This window comes from Centruroides sculpturatus, unplaced genomic scaffold, assembly GCF_000671375.1.
Source record: "Centruroides sculpturatus isolate CEXI.00-Female unplaced genomic scaffold, Cexi_2.0 scaffold526, whole genome shotgun sequence".
Taxonomy (NCBI): domain Eukaryota; kingdom Metazoa; phylum Arthropoda; class Arachnida; order Scorpiones; family Buthidae; genus Centruroides; species Centruroides sculpturatus.
In genome coordinates, this window is record NW_019384897.1 from 148,267 (window position 1) to 161,784 (window position 13,518).

At 29.2% G+C, this 13,518-nt stretch overlaps 1 protein-coding gene across 1 annotated transcript in view; it reads right to left on the reverse strand.

The window, feature by feature from the left end:
• Positions 1–3,458: 3,458 nt before the first annotated feature.
• Positions 3,459–13,518, reverse strand: part of LOC111631410 (RNA-binding protein 25-like) — a 96,272-nt gene continuing 86,212 nt past the window's right edge. The window contains exons 18-21 of the mRNA XM_023375646.1: positions 10,746–10,998; positions 10,248–10,663; positions 5,947–6,093; positions 3,459–3,808 (exon numbers count right to left, since the gene is read on the reverse strand). Coding sequence (XP_023231414.1) covers positions 3,716–3,808; positions 5,947–6,093; positions 10,248–10,663; positions 10,746–10,998 — 909 coding nt within the window. The 3' untranslated portion in view covers positions 3,459–3,715. The remainder of the gene's footprint in view (positions 3,809–5,946; positions 6,094–10,247; positions 10,664–10,745; positions 10,999–13,518) is intronic.

Genomic DNA, 13,518 nt, shown 5'->3' on the forward strand with positions numbered 1-13,518 from the left:
GAAAGAGTTAACGCACAAAGAGAAAAAGCCAACGAAGAAAGAAAAAAAGCCAATGAACTAAGAGAAAGACACAACACACAAAGAGAAAGAGATAACGCACAAAGAGAAGGAGACAACGCACAAAGAGAAAGAGTTAACGAACTAAGAGAAAAAGCCAACGAAGAAAGAAAAAAAGCCAACGAACTAAGAGAAAGAAACAACGCACAAAGAGAAAGAGACAACGAACAAAGAGAATGAGAGCAAGAAGGCGAAATTTTCACTTAAACAAATGACAATACAAACACACAAATCATTGTTCAAACAGTTGACTGAATTTCAAGCATTCTAAGAAGAATGGTTGAAATCTATTGCCTAACAAGAAATTGGTTTAAGGCTGTTTGTAATATAATTTCTGATCTTTAAAAGTCTTTATGAGATGTAATTTGTTAATTCTAAAATCTCAAACAAGTTCTTAAATTTATAGCTAGACAGATATTCAAATGGCAAAAGGTTAAAGATAAAATCAACATGCAGAGAAAAATCTCTTACAGATGTATCAGTTGCATTTTGCCAAGTTTGGGTTTCTATTTTGAAATTTCAAATTATGCATACATTTGTTTTTTCTTGTTATAAATGTTCACCTAATTAACTTTTTAAGAAAATAATACTTGTTGAAGACAGAAAAAAATTAAAAGCATGAAGTGTCAATTGCATGTGTTAATAAATGGTCATGTCATTATATTAAATTACTGTATAACATTTTTATTAGGAGTAATAAAATATGATAATATTGAAAGTGTTTAGCATCATTATAAAATAAATAAAACATAACTCTTATTACATCAAAATTGATATATATAATTATAAACAAACTAAATTTCTGTATTATTATTTTTAACTTCACAACTGGGTTCATAGGTAGACAATGGGCATCTTTAACTCTCTTTATTCAGGAATATTTTACACCAATATGCATTTCACACACAACCCTCTTTCATCGGCTTTTTCTTTAAGACACTTAGTAAAGATGTGATAACTAATACACATCCTTTTTAAAAATATATATACATATATATATACTGTATTTACAGTAAAACCTGTCTATGGCGACCACCCACGTTTCCTTCAAAAAGTGGTCTTTTAGGCAGGTGGTCGTCCAATACGGGTGGTGCCGTAATACCGTATTTCCGTACGTATTTTGCGCACTTTTTAGCCATTTCTACTAAGCAAAACTCTAGGCAAGCAAAAATAAGCGAATTTTTTCAACGATAGAGCTATATTGGTATTGTATTTTATTCTTATCGGATAACCCGATTTACAGGAATCGTCATGATATTATAAGACAGATTTAACACCAATATTTTAAACATTAATACAATAGTCGCATTTTCTCGATTATAATGCACACTTTCTTTTTTCTGACTTAATTAATTTGACTCAGTTCTTTGCGTTCGCTCCTCAGTTAAGTGTATTACGTCATCAATATACAAGCGCATCCTATCTCTCCATCACTTTGCTTTTGGTTTTCATTACTTTAATCTTATTTTAACTTTAAAAATACTGTATTTTTTTAATATTTAATATTTTCTTAATTAATTAAGAACAATAAGAAAAATTATTAATTAATAATAGAACAATTTTATTATTTTTTCTCATTATATAATTTCATTACAATCGCAGAATCAAAAAAGGAAGTAAAACTGATTTTTGCATTAATGCATTTATTGTTTTTTGAATATTTTGCCTGTGAAAATTACTTGGATATTATTGTTCTAAAAATATCGTGGAAATAAGTTAGGTTGATACAGAAACTATTTATCGCACGTGTACTGTATATGAGCTTCAAAATAAATAAATAAAAATAGATTTTATCAAACGATGAGATCAGCCGATTAATTGTATCGTGTACAATATTTTACACCCCCAAGGAAAATACTGTAGGTCTAGGGTAAAATAAATTTTGTTTTCCCACAGTTAAACTTCGCCGCTAATTGCTGTTGTGATAACTTTAATACGATCTTCTAACGACAGCACTTTGCATTTCGGACATTTTCCAACAAACTGAAATGAATTTCCTTTGTTGCTAGACTAATTTATTAACACCTGCACCTAATTTCAAGGGTGGGAGAAGTGCCCGGGATGGGTTCGAACGAGAGTTTAGACTAATTCATTATATTAGGAGGTGGAAACGTTGTTGAGATGGGTTCTTACAATAGTTTAGACCAGATACATTCGCGAAAGTGGTCGCTTATTACAGGTGTTGTATGTTGTTTCGGACCAAAAATCGATGCCCGCGGTCGCGTTACACAGGTGGTCATTTAATACGGGTAACTTATACGAAGACTCTATGGATAAACAATTCCGTGCCAGAAATTTTTGCCCGTTTTGGCAGGTGCCCGTCGAATGCAGGTGGTCGCCTAAGCAGTTTTCACTGTATTTTGAAAAAGGCTGTGTATTAATTCCCATCTCTTTACTAAATCTCTTAAAGAAAAAGCCGAGGAAAGAGGGGTGTGTGCCTGAAACGTGTATCAGTGTAACACATTCCGGAATAAAGTGTGATGTTAACAATGCCCAGGTGTGAAGTAAAAAATAATTAAAAGACAACAGAGTTTAAGAATAAGTCAATAATAACTCTATTATTCTTTTTGAATAATGTTTTTAGTAAAATATAAACTAAGATTGTTCTCAGCAAATATGACATATACTAACCAGTGTTGTTCTTAATCAGAAAATGTTAAATGTTATAATCGTCTTAATTTCATGACCTATATACATTTATATAAACTTGCAACATACAAAAATTATTAATAGTAGATTAATAATTTACATATGGAAACAAATAATTATTAAATTGCCTTTAAATATATAAAACTATATTAATTTGCAGGAAAAAAAAATTTAAATGCATTTTTCAATACGTTTTAAGATATTTTTATAAAGCGAGACTGTCAAATTATAAAAGAATGTTCTTGTAATGAAATAATTAATAATGCATTAAATTTTATATTTAAAACAGCAAACAATATCTATCTAATTTTAATTTATTTATTAGTGAAAATTCATTTAGTATTTATAGAATAAGAAAAATATTAATTTTTCACTTTCTTTCAATTATTTTATATCAAATAAAAAATTTAGAATTTATATTTAAAAATATTAAATTGTAATTATAGAAAATATAAAGGATGCATTTATATGAAAATATTTTTTTCATAACATTGCATCCATATATTTATCCCTAATATCAATAAACAAAGATTAAAATAGTTCATTAAGAAGCATATGGAAAATAACTAAGATATATGCAGACAATTCATGTCTGTTTAATTAACATTTCTCACATTCTATATTATTTATTAATTTAAGATACAAATTTTATAAATATGATACACCTACATTGGTAATGAACTGATCTGCTATTAATTATTTTAACAGCAGAATCTTTGTCAAAAAGTACAAATATGGCTATTATTTTTAAATACATTTTCATTTCTTTAATTTTATTTTCATAAGATTGGAATTAAAAAAAAAAAACAGAACAAAACAAAACTTAAATTTCCAACAGAGGGAGACAGTGACAAAAATTTACAAAATTTTTTCACATCTGTTTTACAGCATTGCAAACAACAGGAATAAAAAGTTTAACACAATCCAGCAATCATAAATGTTCTATACATGCTGGTATTGACTTCAAATATTAAGAGATATACAGTACAGTTTCGGAGTAATCTGCATGTTATCTCATCAATCCCAACTTTTTGGATTCGATTTCATAAATTAATAACCTCCACATTTTTACAACGAAAACTTCAGCTTCTTCGTCTAATACCTGAAACAAAACATTAATTATTATAAAGATAATGTCATATTAAGTAAAATCTCAGAGAATGAAATTAACTGCATTGTTATTGAAATAATATAGCTATTATAAATTTTAAAAATAATTCTTAATAACTTTTAAATGTGAAAATATGAACATTTTTATTAATAATAATCAATAGTAAAATTATACCTTGCATGAACAAAAGCTATTAGAATAGAGGAAATTTCTTGAAAAAGTCATGTGTCATAATTGTGTATTTTTATAAGATTTCTACTTTTTACAGAAATAATAGATAAAAACAATGAAAATAATTTCTAGTAGTTAATACAGCATTTATAAGCAAAAATAAAAATAAATTTTTCCTTGGAACAAGATACTGTACAATATCTACATTCTGATACAAATTTAATTGTTAGTTTTGGTTTTTGTTTGAATTTTGTTTATACTGTATACACTTTTACTAATCCAAAGATCTTTGTACAATAATTAGTTTAAATTAAAGACAGTGCACTGTATTCATGTTTGATTTTACTAGAATTCTATCAAATGAGTATAGTTGAACTGTACTCAGCTCTGATCCATATGGTCCATACTCTGAGTTTTTGTAATTAAAGGTAATATCAAGTCCTGATCACTGAAATATTCAGACTGTATGGTACTATACATGTTTTTGCTAAAAATTATTGTCATTTTTTGTATCATTTTAAAATATTACGCTTTATTACTTTTAATAATTATCTTAATCTAGAACTTGTTTACAGTTTAAATACTTAACGATCAAATAGTTTTTAATTGAATGCTTTCATTTTAATAACAGATAAATGAAAAAATATCCAACATACTGTGCATCCATTATTATTGCAGATGCAATTTAATTACAAAAATGGATTTTCCTGCAATACACTCCAACTCAGCTCCAGTACAAATTCACAGCTCAGCTTGAATCTATCAAGACTTCAGCTTGGCTTGGAATTTCAGAGAGCTCAGCTGAGTCTTGCCAAACTCTAAGACTTAGGCTCTATTTATGAAGTCACAAGAAGTACAGGAGAGAGAAAACCAAGTGAACCAAGGTCATATGTCTACAGGATTACTCTGCTTGTTTTCCCCTCTAGTTGCATTCATGGAAAAGTGGGAAGGAAAAGTCTGAGAATTTTTAAAACAGAGTTAAAGAAGAATAAACAAAAACTACTCTGTTAACATTTCCTTCTTTTTGTTTATGGACTGCCTGTGTTTTTTGTAGCTTTTAGGGCTATTTTCTTCATGTTTGACAGATCACTGGCATTATCTATAGTTACCATTTTATTGTTGTCCTTGTGCAGAAATGAGGCTGCTGAACTACTACACATGTGCCAAATCAGGAGAGGAGATAAAAATAGGAAAGTTCAACAGATTGAACTTTCAAGTATGAGGGAAACTGATACATTTCTCACATATTAAGTGTAAGAACTCAAGTTTCCATTGTCTGCATAAACTGCATCGTGAATGTGAATTCTGATTCCAAAAATTCTCTTTTGCCTGTTTGCCCTCTTCTTGCATCTGTGTAAATGCAATCTTACCTCTCAACTTACAAAAAGAATTTTTTTTAATATCAATTTTTAATGTATAATTACAGTTCAAAAAAGTTTCAAAACTAAAAAAAGGAAAAAAAATTTAAAATACAAATGACTATAAATTCCACATTTCTTCACAGGAATTTAACATTTTGCAAATAAAACTTAATACATAATTTTAAAGACAATATTGACACGAGAAAATTTATGTTGAAAAAATTCTATAGTCAGATGAACAAACCTTTTAATAAATTTAATACTAGATGACCACAAAAATACTAAATATAGACATGCACAAAAATTTTCTATTAAAATGACATTTTACACTATTCAGACACATCAAACAATAATTAAAAATATCCCATTCATAATAGTACATTTTGCAATTCAATAATTTTACAAATTATTTGAAATTATCTTTCATTATATTTACTTTTAAGAAAATAGTAAGCTCAAAAATTTTTTTGACAAATTTTAAAAATCACAAAATTTTCAAATACTGTTATTTTAATCTTAGCCTTTAGATTTCTATTTAAAAGATATTCAATTGAGATTTATCAAATAATACAAAATTGATTATTTTCCAATTCTTACCATGGAAACATCATCTAGAATACTTTGTGCAGCACTACCAGCCAATACTTTTGAACAAATAAATTCAACTAATGTTGGCTCTTCTTCTCCTATATATTCTACAATTTTCTTATTAATCCATGGTTTTATTTTCCTTTCCATTAGGGACTGAAAAATATTAATAATTAAATGTTAAAAAACTATAAAATTGATTTAAACTGCAAATTTTTTTAAATAATAAAATTACAATCAATCAATTCAAATGAATTTTATGACAACCATCACCAGAATGAAGTTTACAAATAATAATATACTGTGGTGTAAATAATTTGATATAATGGACCAAATAACTTAAGTTTACTGAAACATAATCAAAATGTCTGTTGTGAGTACTTGTCATCAGAAAAATAATAATTAAAATTATCACATATAAAAACTTACAAATAGTGCTGCAAATCAACATAATTAAAAAGCTAAAGGAAACAGTTTACTTTTCAATTTTCACTTTGTAAGTTTTTATTTTATTTCTTTTATAAAAATTAATTTCATAACCAGTACAAATAATTATTTTCTTTTCCTCACAATCAAGAATATAAATGTAATATAATAGTGTAATATAAATGGCATTACCAAAAATAGCAATTATGATGTCACAAGTTTCATTTATGATTTATATTTACTTTTACATCACACATTTCATGTGTGTGATATAAGAAAAAAACTAAATATGAACTATTTGTTACATAACACAGAATTAATTTCATTGTCATAAATGAAATTAATTCTGTAATATGTAACAAATAGTCATAGACAGAAAGCAAATATTTCATAATTTAATAGATTAATACAATCCAAATATTGAGAGAAAATAAAAATACTACATCATTACTCTAATTATTCAAATTCTTCAGAAATGCCAGCCAAAAGTCTATTAATAAAAAGTTAACCATGTGTACTTATTTTTCTTATAAAAATACAATGTATTTCTTAACAATACTGGCAACCCAAACAAAACAATACTTCAGATATTCCTTGATTTTGTTTTGTTTTAAAGGTTGCAAAGTAAAAGATATGATTACAAAAATTATTCTATGTTAAACTATAACATAAATGTAATTAACACAATAAATCATAACATTACTCTGTTGAATTGGCCATCTAGCAGACCAGATCTTTCTCCCATTGAAAAATGGGAGAAAAAACAAAGTTCTATAGAAGAGATCTCAGACAGAGTAACTGATTTACATAAAAAAATCTAAGTAAAGTCTGGAATGGAATCACTCAAGGATTATCAGATTTATTAATACTACAATGTGTGAATGTGTAAACACAATAATACAAGCAAAAGATGATGTAACCAGATACTAATCACCAATGTCCAAGATATTTTCTATTAATGCTAGAGGTGCTAAAAGTTTTCTTGTTACTTATACTTTCATCAAGTATTTACCTAAAATTTGTGTAAACATTTGCATTTTTTTTTTGTGTTATTTATGATCATGAATGTCATGATTTAATACACAACAATTTTTGTAAAGAAATACACTGCTTTTTTCCCCTTTAATTCCATTCAAAGTGCAACAATTTAAAATCAAGAAGTGTCTGAGATATTTTTATTCAGGTTGTACAAGTGGTTCTGATGTGCCACTTATTCAACCTGAACTGAACCATTATAGTGGTGCCAAGTGCTATGCCAGAATAAAGTCAAAGCATAGCTACCCAAACAAATGTAACATTAAGATGTGTTATTGGTATGTGTGTCAACATCTAAAAATGTCGTAACAATGTGACATGTATTCAATATTGTAGCTTTCCATAGTGCCATGTATATGTTTTTATAAGGTTTAATGTTTCTAGGCTTTTGTGTAGTGGATGTGGACACCAGTAGAAGAGAGGACAACAGGTACAATAAATAGCTTATCTATCCTCCACATGTCTTATTTCTTGAAGTGGAGTGTACTTGTTGATTTTTTCAGTGTGAGCAATTTTTATGTTATTGTGAGAATGGAGGTGTCAAGCTTCTCCCCGCTTACTGGCAGCTCATTCAGGTATGGCTATATAGGAGGGCAAAAATATGAGTGGAGAGGGGTAGTGAGATCGTGATAAGGTACCGATTGCACTCAAGGATGACTCAGAATTAAATATATAATAAACATATTTAATAAACTAACTTAATCAAACAAATACAAATCAAAAAGGTTACAATAATTCGTCTAATAAGTCTCTAACCAACTACCTAAGATCTAATTCTAGCAACACGATATTGTCAAATCTTACACTATGATTGAGAGAATGGTGAGGAACGAAAGAGAGAGTATTGAAATGGGTTTAAGTTATTAACTCACGGATTCCTGCTCTCATTGTATGGAAGGCTGGTAAAACGCTCTTGGATCGGCAGGTCCCAAATTGTACTTTCCCTTCTGTGGCAGTATGGAGCAATGGATGGTATGGCGGTATGGGTCTGGTGTCCCTTGATGTCCACTCTTCTATGTCTGCTTCTGGTGTATGCCAGTTGTCTGCTTGTCGGGATCTGCATTGGCTGTCCACTGTTGATGTCCACCTGGAGGTGCAAGTGCAACCCCTTTTTATATACTGCTCAGCGTGGGAATTATCGGGGAAAATCTGATGCAATCGCCTTTTGTGGCTAGCGTTGTTTATCTTAATCGAACGGTTCCTTTGATTTCATACGTGAGAAAGCTGTCATCTTAAATTAAAGTCCTTTGGTGGCTATAGTCAAAACATCGGTAAATTCCCTGTTGCTGCAACGATCAAATCGCCGACAATAAAATAATCATCACTTTGGTGATAACCGGCCATTGTCGGTACTTTGATACATATGATCTATCTTTGTATTTGACCCCTCTATCACATAACCGGTGAAAGTTCTTGCTAATTGGCTACTTATTTCTATGTTGTAGTGAAAGTGGAACCAACTAAGCTCCTGCTGTGAGGGGAGAACTTCTAAGACATTTCTAAGGTCACCTTTTGAAGTGATGCAGTACACTTATAGGTCAAAAGATCTAGCCTTTATTTCAATGAGGGGGAAAAAAGAGAAATAATGATAAAAATAAAAATTTACCGTGTGAAAATTTACACAGGATTCCGAATTCTCACACTATGAGTGTTTGGAACAGAGGTGTCTATTATATAAGCAATCTTACTGCATTTATCAATGAAAGTGATGTCAGGTCTATTGTGATGAATTGTTTTATCTTTGATTATGGCTCTGTCATAGTATATTTTGTGTTTTTCTAATACTGCCAGTATAGTATGGTATCTGGATGTTTAATAACCCGTGTTTCTGTGCAAGATCTTGGTGTATTATATTTGCTATTTGATTATGCCTATGTAAATAGTCTGTTTGTGCTAAGAGCTTGCAACCAGAAGTTATATGTTGTATTGTTTCTGGCAGAATGTGGCATTTTCTTCAAGAGTCATTTGTAAGTGATGCATTCTTCAGGATGTGTTCTGTAGGTTTTAGTGTTTATGACCAGATCTTGAATGGAAACCCTCAGTCTCTTCAAACATGCAGTCCCTAGTCAGTCAGTAGTTTAATGAAGTTTTGTCAACCTAGTCCTGAGCTAGGTCATAGAGGTCATAGGCATGCTTGCTATAAAGTGCTTTTTGGACCCACGACTGCTTAGTGGTGTCTATATAGCTGAACACACAAAAACAGATTTTTTTATGTGTTCAACTATGTCCAGATGCACCAAGTGTAAGTTTAAAGATGTATAGTTACTGTCTGCCAGAGTTATAGCTTTATGTAATCTTGATGTTTTTTGTTTTTTGTGGAAAACTCCTGCAACATCTGAATTTGTTTGTAGTGCAGGTTAACTATCAATATATTAGTGAAGCCACAGCCACCTTTATGAGGAAGAGTTAGTCTTTCTACAGATGATTTTGGGTGATATTATTATTATTATGTGCAGTCATATATTTCTATATCATTTTATTTGAACAACAACAATATATTTAAAACTTCTGTATGTCAATAAACAAAATTATTTACTGAGGTACAAAGGTTTCAAGTGAACTATTGTTACTTTGATCCAGTAGAAATATATATTTTAGTAGAAAAATGAGATATTTTATTTTCAAATGAAATAAAATATCTCATTTTTCATAATTTTTTTGAACAGAAGAAGAATTAGTAACAACTCATCATCATTTGTAACATAATAAGTAAATGCAAATCAATTTCATTAGCTTATCATTATTGCAATATACTATAACTCTCAAAAATAGTTAAAGAAAACAGTATGTTGAATGCCAATGTTACTTTTGATATTGTAATTATTGTTATTAATAATGGATATATTTACCTTATCAACCAGAGACCAATCTAAATTAAATGCAAACAGTTTTTCTTTATCTGTAGGAATTTTATCAATAAGATTCTTTATGTGTTTTCGTTTTTCTTCTGTAGACATTTGTTGAGATCCACTTGATGTCTTTGATTCTTCTTGAACATCATCTAAAGGAATCAATTTTCTCTTCTTCCTTTGTTCACTAGAATCATCATCATTAAATACTTCCTGTAGAGTCATTTTTTTCTTTTGTCCACTTTGATTATTGTTATTGGAATTACTAGTACTACCACCATTACTACTACCATTATTAATACTATTATCATTGACATTACTACTAGTGTTTGTATTATTGGTGCTATTATTGTTGTTACTACTATTTGTAGTATTGTTTGTAGATGGACTTCTAGATAGCTGTGTAGGACTACTTCCTAATAAATACAAGACAAAATAACAAATTATTATATTGTAATCAAAATTACTCATAAAAAATACATAAAAATTTGCATTTACCTAATCTTAAAACACCAAATCCTAATGGTTTGGATTCTTCTTGTGTTGTAATCACATCTGAAAAACCTGAAAGGCTATTTGGTGGACTTTCATCTTCTACTGGTCTCTTAATAGGCTTTGTTTCTTCTTCTGGAACAGTTTCTTTACTGGCAATTGGCCTCATTTTTGAGATATGTTCTTGTTCACCTTCAGAATCAGATGGTTCAGGTTTCACTTTTGGTTGAAATAATTTTGCTTGTTCTTCTTGATGTATCTAAATTTTAATAATACAAGTATATTATTTTCTTTATTTTTATAAATTAAAAAATATCAATTATTCAAATAAAAGTATATATATAATATTGGGATCTGTTGTTTTATTATTTATATTAACAATTTTTAACTATTTTTCAGCTCTTTTTACATAGAAAGTAACAAAAATACAGGAAATAAAAGAGAAAGAACAGTGAATTAATATTCTTTCAAGGGGTTCTAATAAATTAATTGTGAAAAATATCAAAAAGGAATTACTAGCTAGATTAATTCATTGTTGAAAGAATTAAACTATGGCATGCAAAAATTTATCTGCAAAACTTTAACTAATACACACAAACATAAGTACCAATTAAATGTGTATGTAATGACAAAAAAGTCTTTACAATATTTCATAATATATATATATACACCTATTGTTCTGGTTATGTTAGAGGTTAGTATTTCCCAAACTGGGGGGAGTGTTTCGACTGTCGAAGGTGTTGGCGCGATAATCTCAAGAGAAGAATTGATACAACATTGTGTGATAATGATTCGCTCTTGGAGGAAAATGCTACCTCAATTTAAGTGGAAGTATAACAAATGTCTTTCTCTGCTAGTAATATTATACCTATTGCTTATTTCTGGTATAGAACCTAACCCAGGACCTTTGCCTAGATCTCCTCAACGTGGCGGCCACACAGATATGCAAAAGAAGGGGCGTGGGAGGCCGCGCAGTGTCATTCCTAAANCAAAGAGAAGGAGACAACGCACAAAGAGAAAGAGTTAACGAACTAAGAGAAAAAGCCAACGAAGAAAGAAAAAAAGCCAACGAACTAAGAGAAAGAAATAACGCACAAAGAGAAAGAGACAACGCACAAAGAGAAAGAGACAACGAACAAAGAGAATGAGAGCAAGAAGGCGAAATTTTCACTTAAACAAATGACAATACAAACACACAAATCATTGTTCAAACAGTTGACTGAATTTCAAGCATTCTAAGAAGAATGGTTGAAATCTATTGCCTAACAAGAAATTGGTTTAAGGCTGTTTGTAATATAATTTCTGATCTTTAAAAGTCTTTATGAGATGTAATTTGTTAATTCTAAAATCTCAAACAAGTTCTTAAATTTATAGCTAGACAGATATTCAAATGGCAAAAGGTTAAAGATAAAATCAACATGCAGAGAAAAATCTCTTACAGATGTATCAGTTGCATTTTGCCAAGTTTGGGTTTCTATTTTGAAATTTCAAATTATGCATACATTTGTTTTTTCTTGTTATAAATGTTCACCTAATTAACTTTTTAAGAAAATAATACTTGTTGAAGACAGAAAAAAATTAAAAGCATGAAGTGTCAATTGCATGTGTTAATAAATGGTCATGTCATTATATTAAATTACTGTATAACATTTTTATTAGGAGTAATAAAATATGATAATATTGAAAGTGTTTAGCATCATTATAAAATAAATAAAACATAACTCTTATTACATCAAAATTGATATATATAATTATAAACAAACTAAATTTCTGTATTATTATTTTTAACTTCACAACTGGGTTCATAGGTAGACAATGGGCATCTTTAACTCTCTTTATTCAGGAATATTTTACACCAATATGCATTTCACACACAACCCTCTTTCATCGGCTTTTTCTTTAAGACACTTAGTAAAGATGTGATAACTAATACACATCCTTTTTAAAAATATATATACATATATATATACTGTATTTACAGTAAAACCTGTCTATGGCGACCACCCACGTTTCCTTCAAAAAGTGGTCTTTTAGGCAGGTGGTCGTCCAATACGGGTGGTGCCGTAATACCGTATTTCCGTACGTATTTTGCGCACTTTTTAGCCATTTCTACTAAGCAAAACTCTAGGCAAGCAAAAATAAGCGAATTTTTTCAACGATAGAGCTATATTGGTATTGTATTTTATTCTTATCGGATAACCCGATTTACAGGAATCGTCATGATATTATAAGACAGATTTAACACCAATATTTTAAACATTAATACAATAGTCGCATTTTCTCGATTATAATGCACACTTTCTTTTTTCTGACTTAATTAATTTGACTCAGTTCTTTGCGTTCGCTCCTCAGTTAAGTGTATTACGTCATCAATATACAAGCGCATCCTATCTCTCCATCACTTTGCTTTTGGTTTTCATTACTTTAATCTTATTTTAACTTTAAAAATACTGTATTTTTTTAATATTTAATATTTTCTTAATTAATTAAGAACAATAAGAAAAATTATTAATTAATAATAGAACAATTTTATTATTTTTTCTCATTATATAATTTCATTACAATCGCAGAATCAAAAAAGGAAGTAAAACTGATTTTTGCATTAATGCATTTATTGTTTTTTGAATATTTTGCCTGCGAAAATTACTTGGATATTATTTTTCTAAAAATATCGTGGAAATAAGGTAGGTTGATACAGAAACTATTTATCGCACGTGTACTGTATATGAGCTTCAAAATAAATAAATAAAAATAGATTTTATCAAACGATGAGATCAGC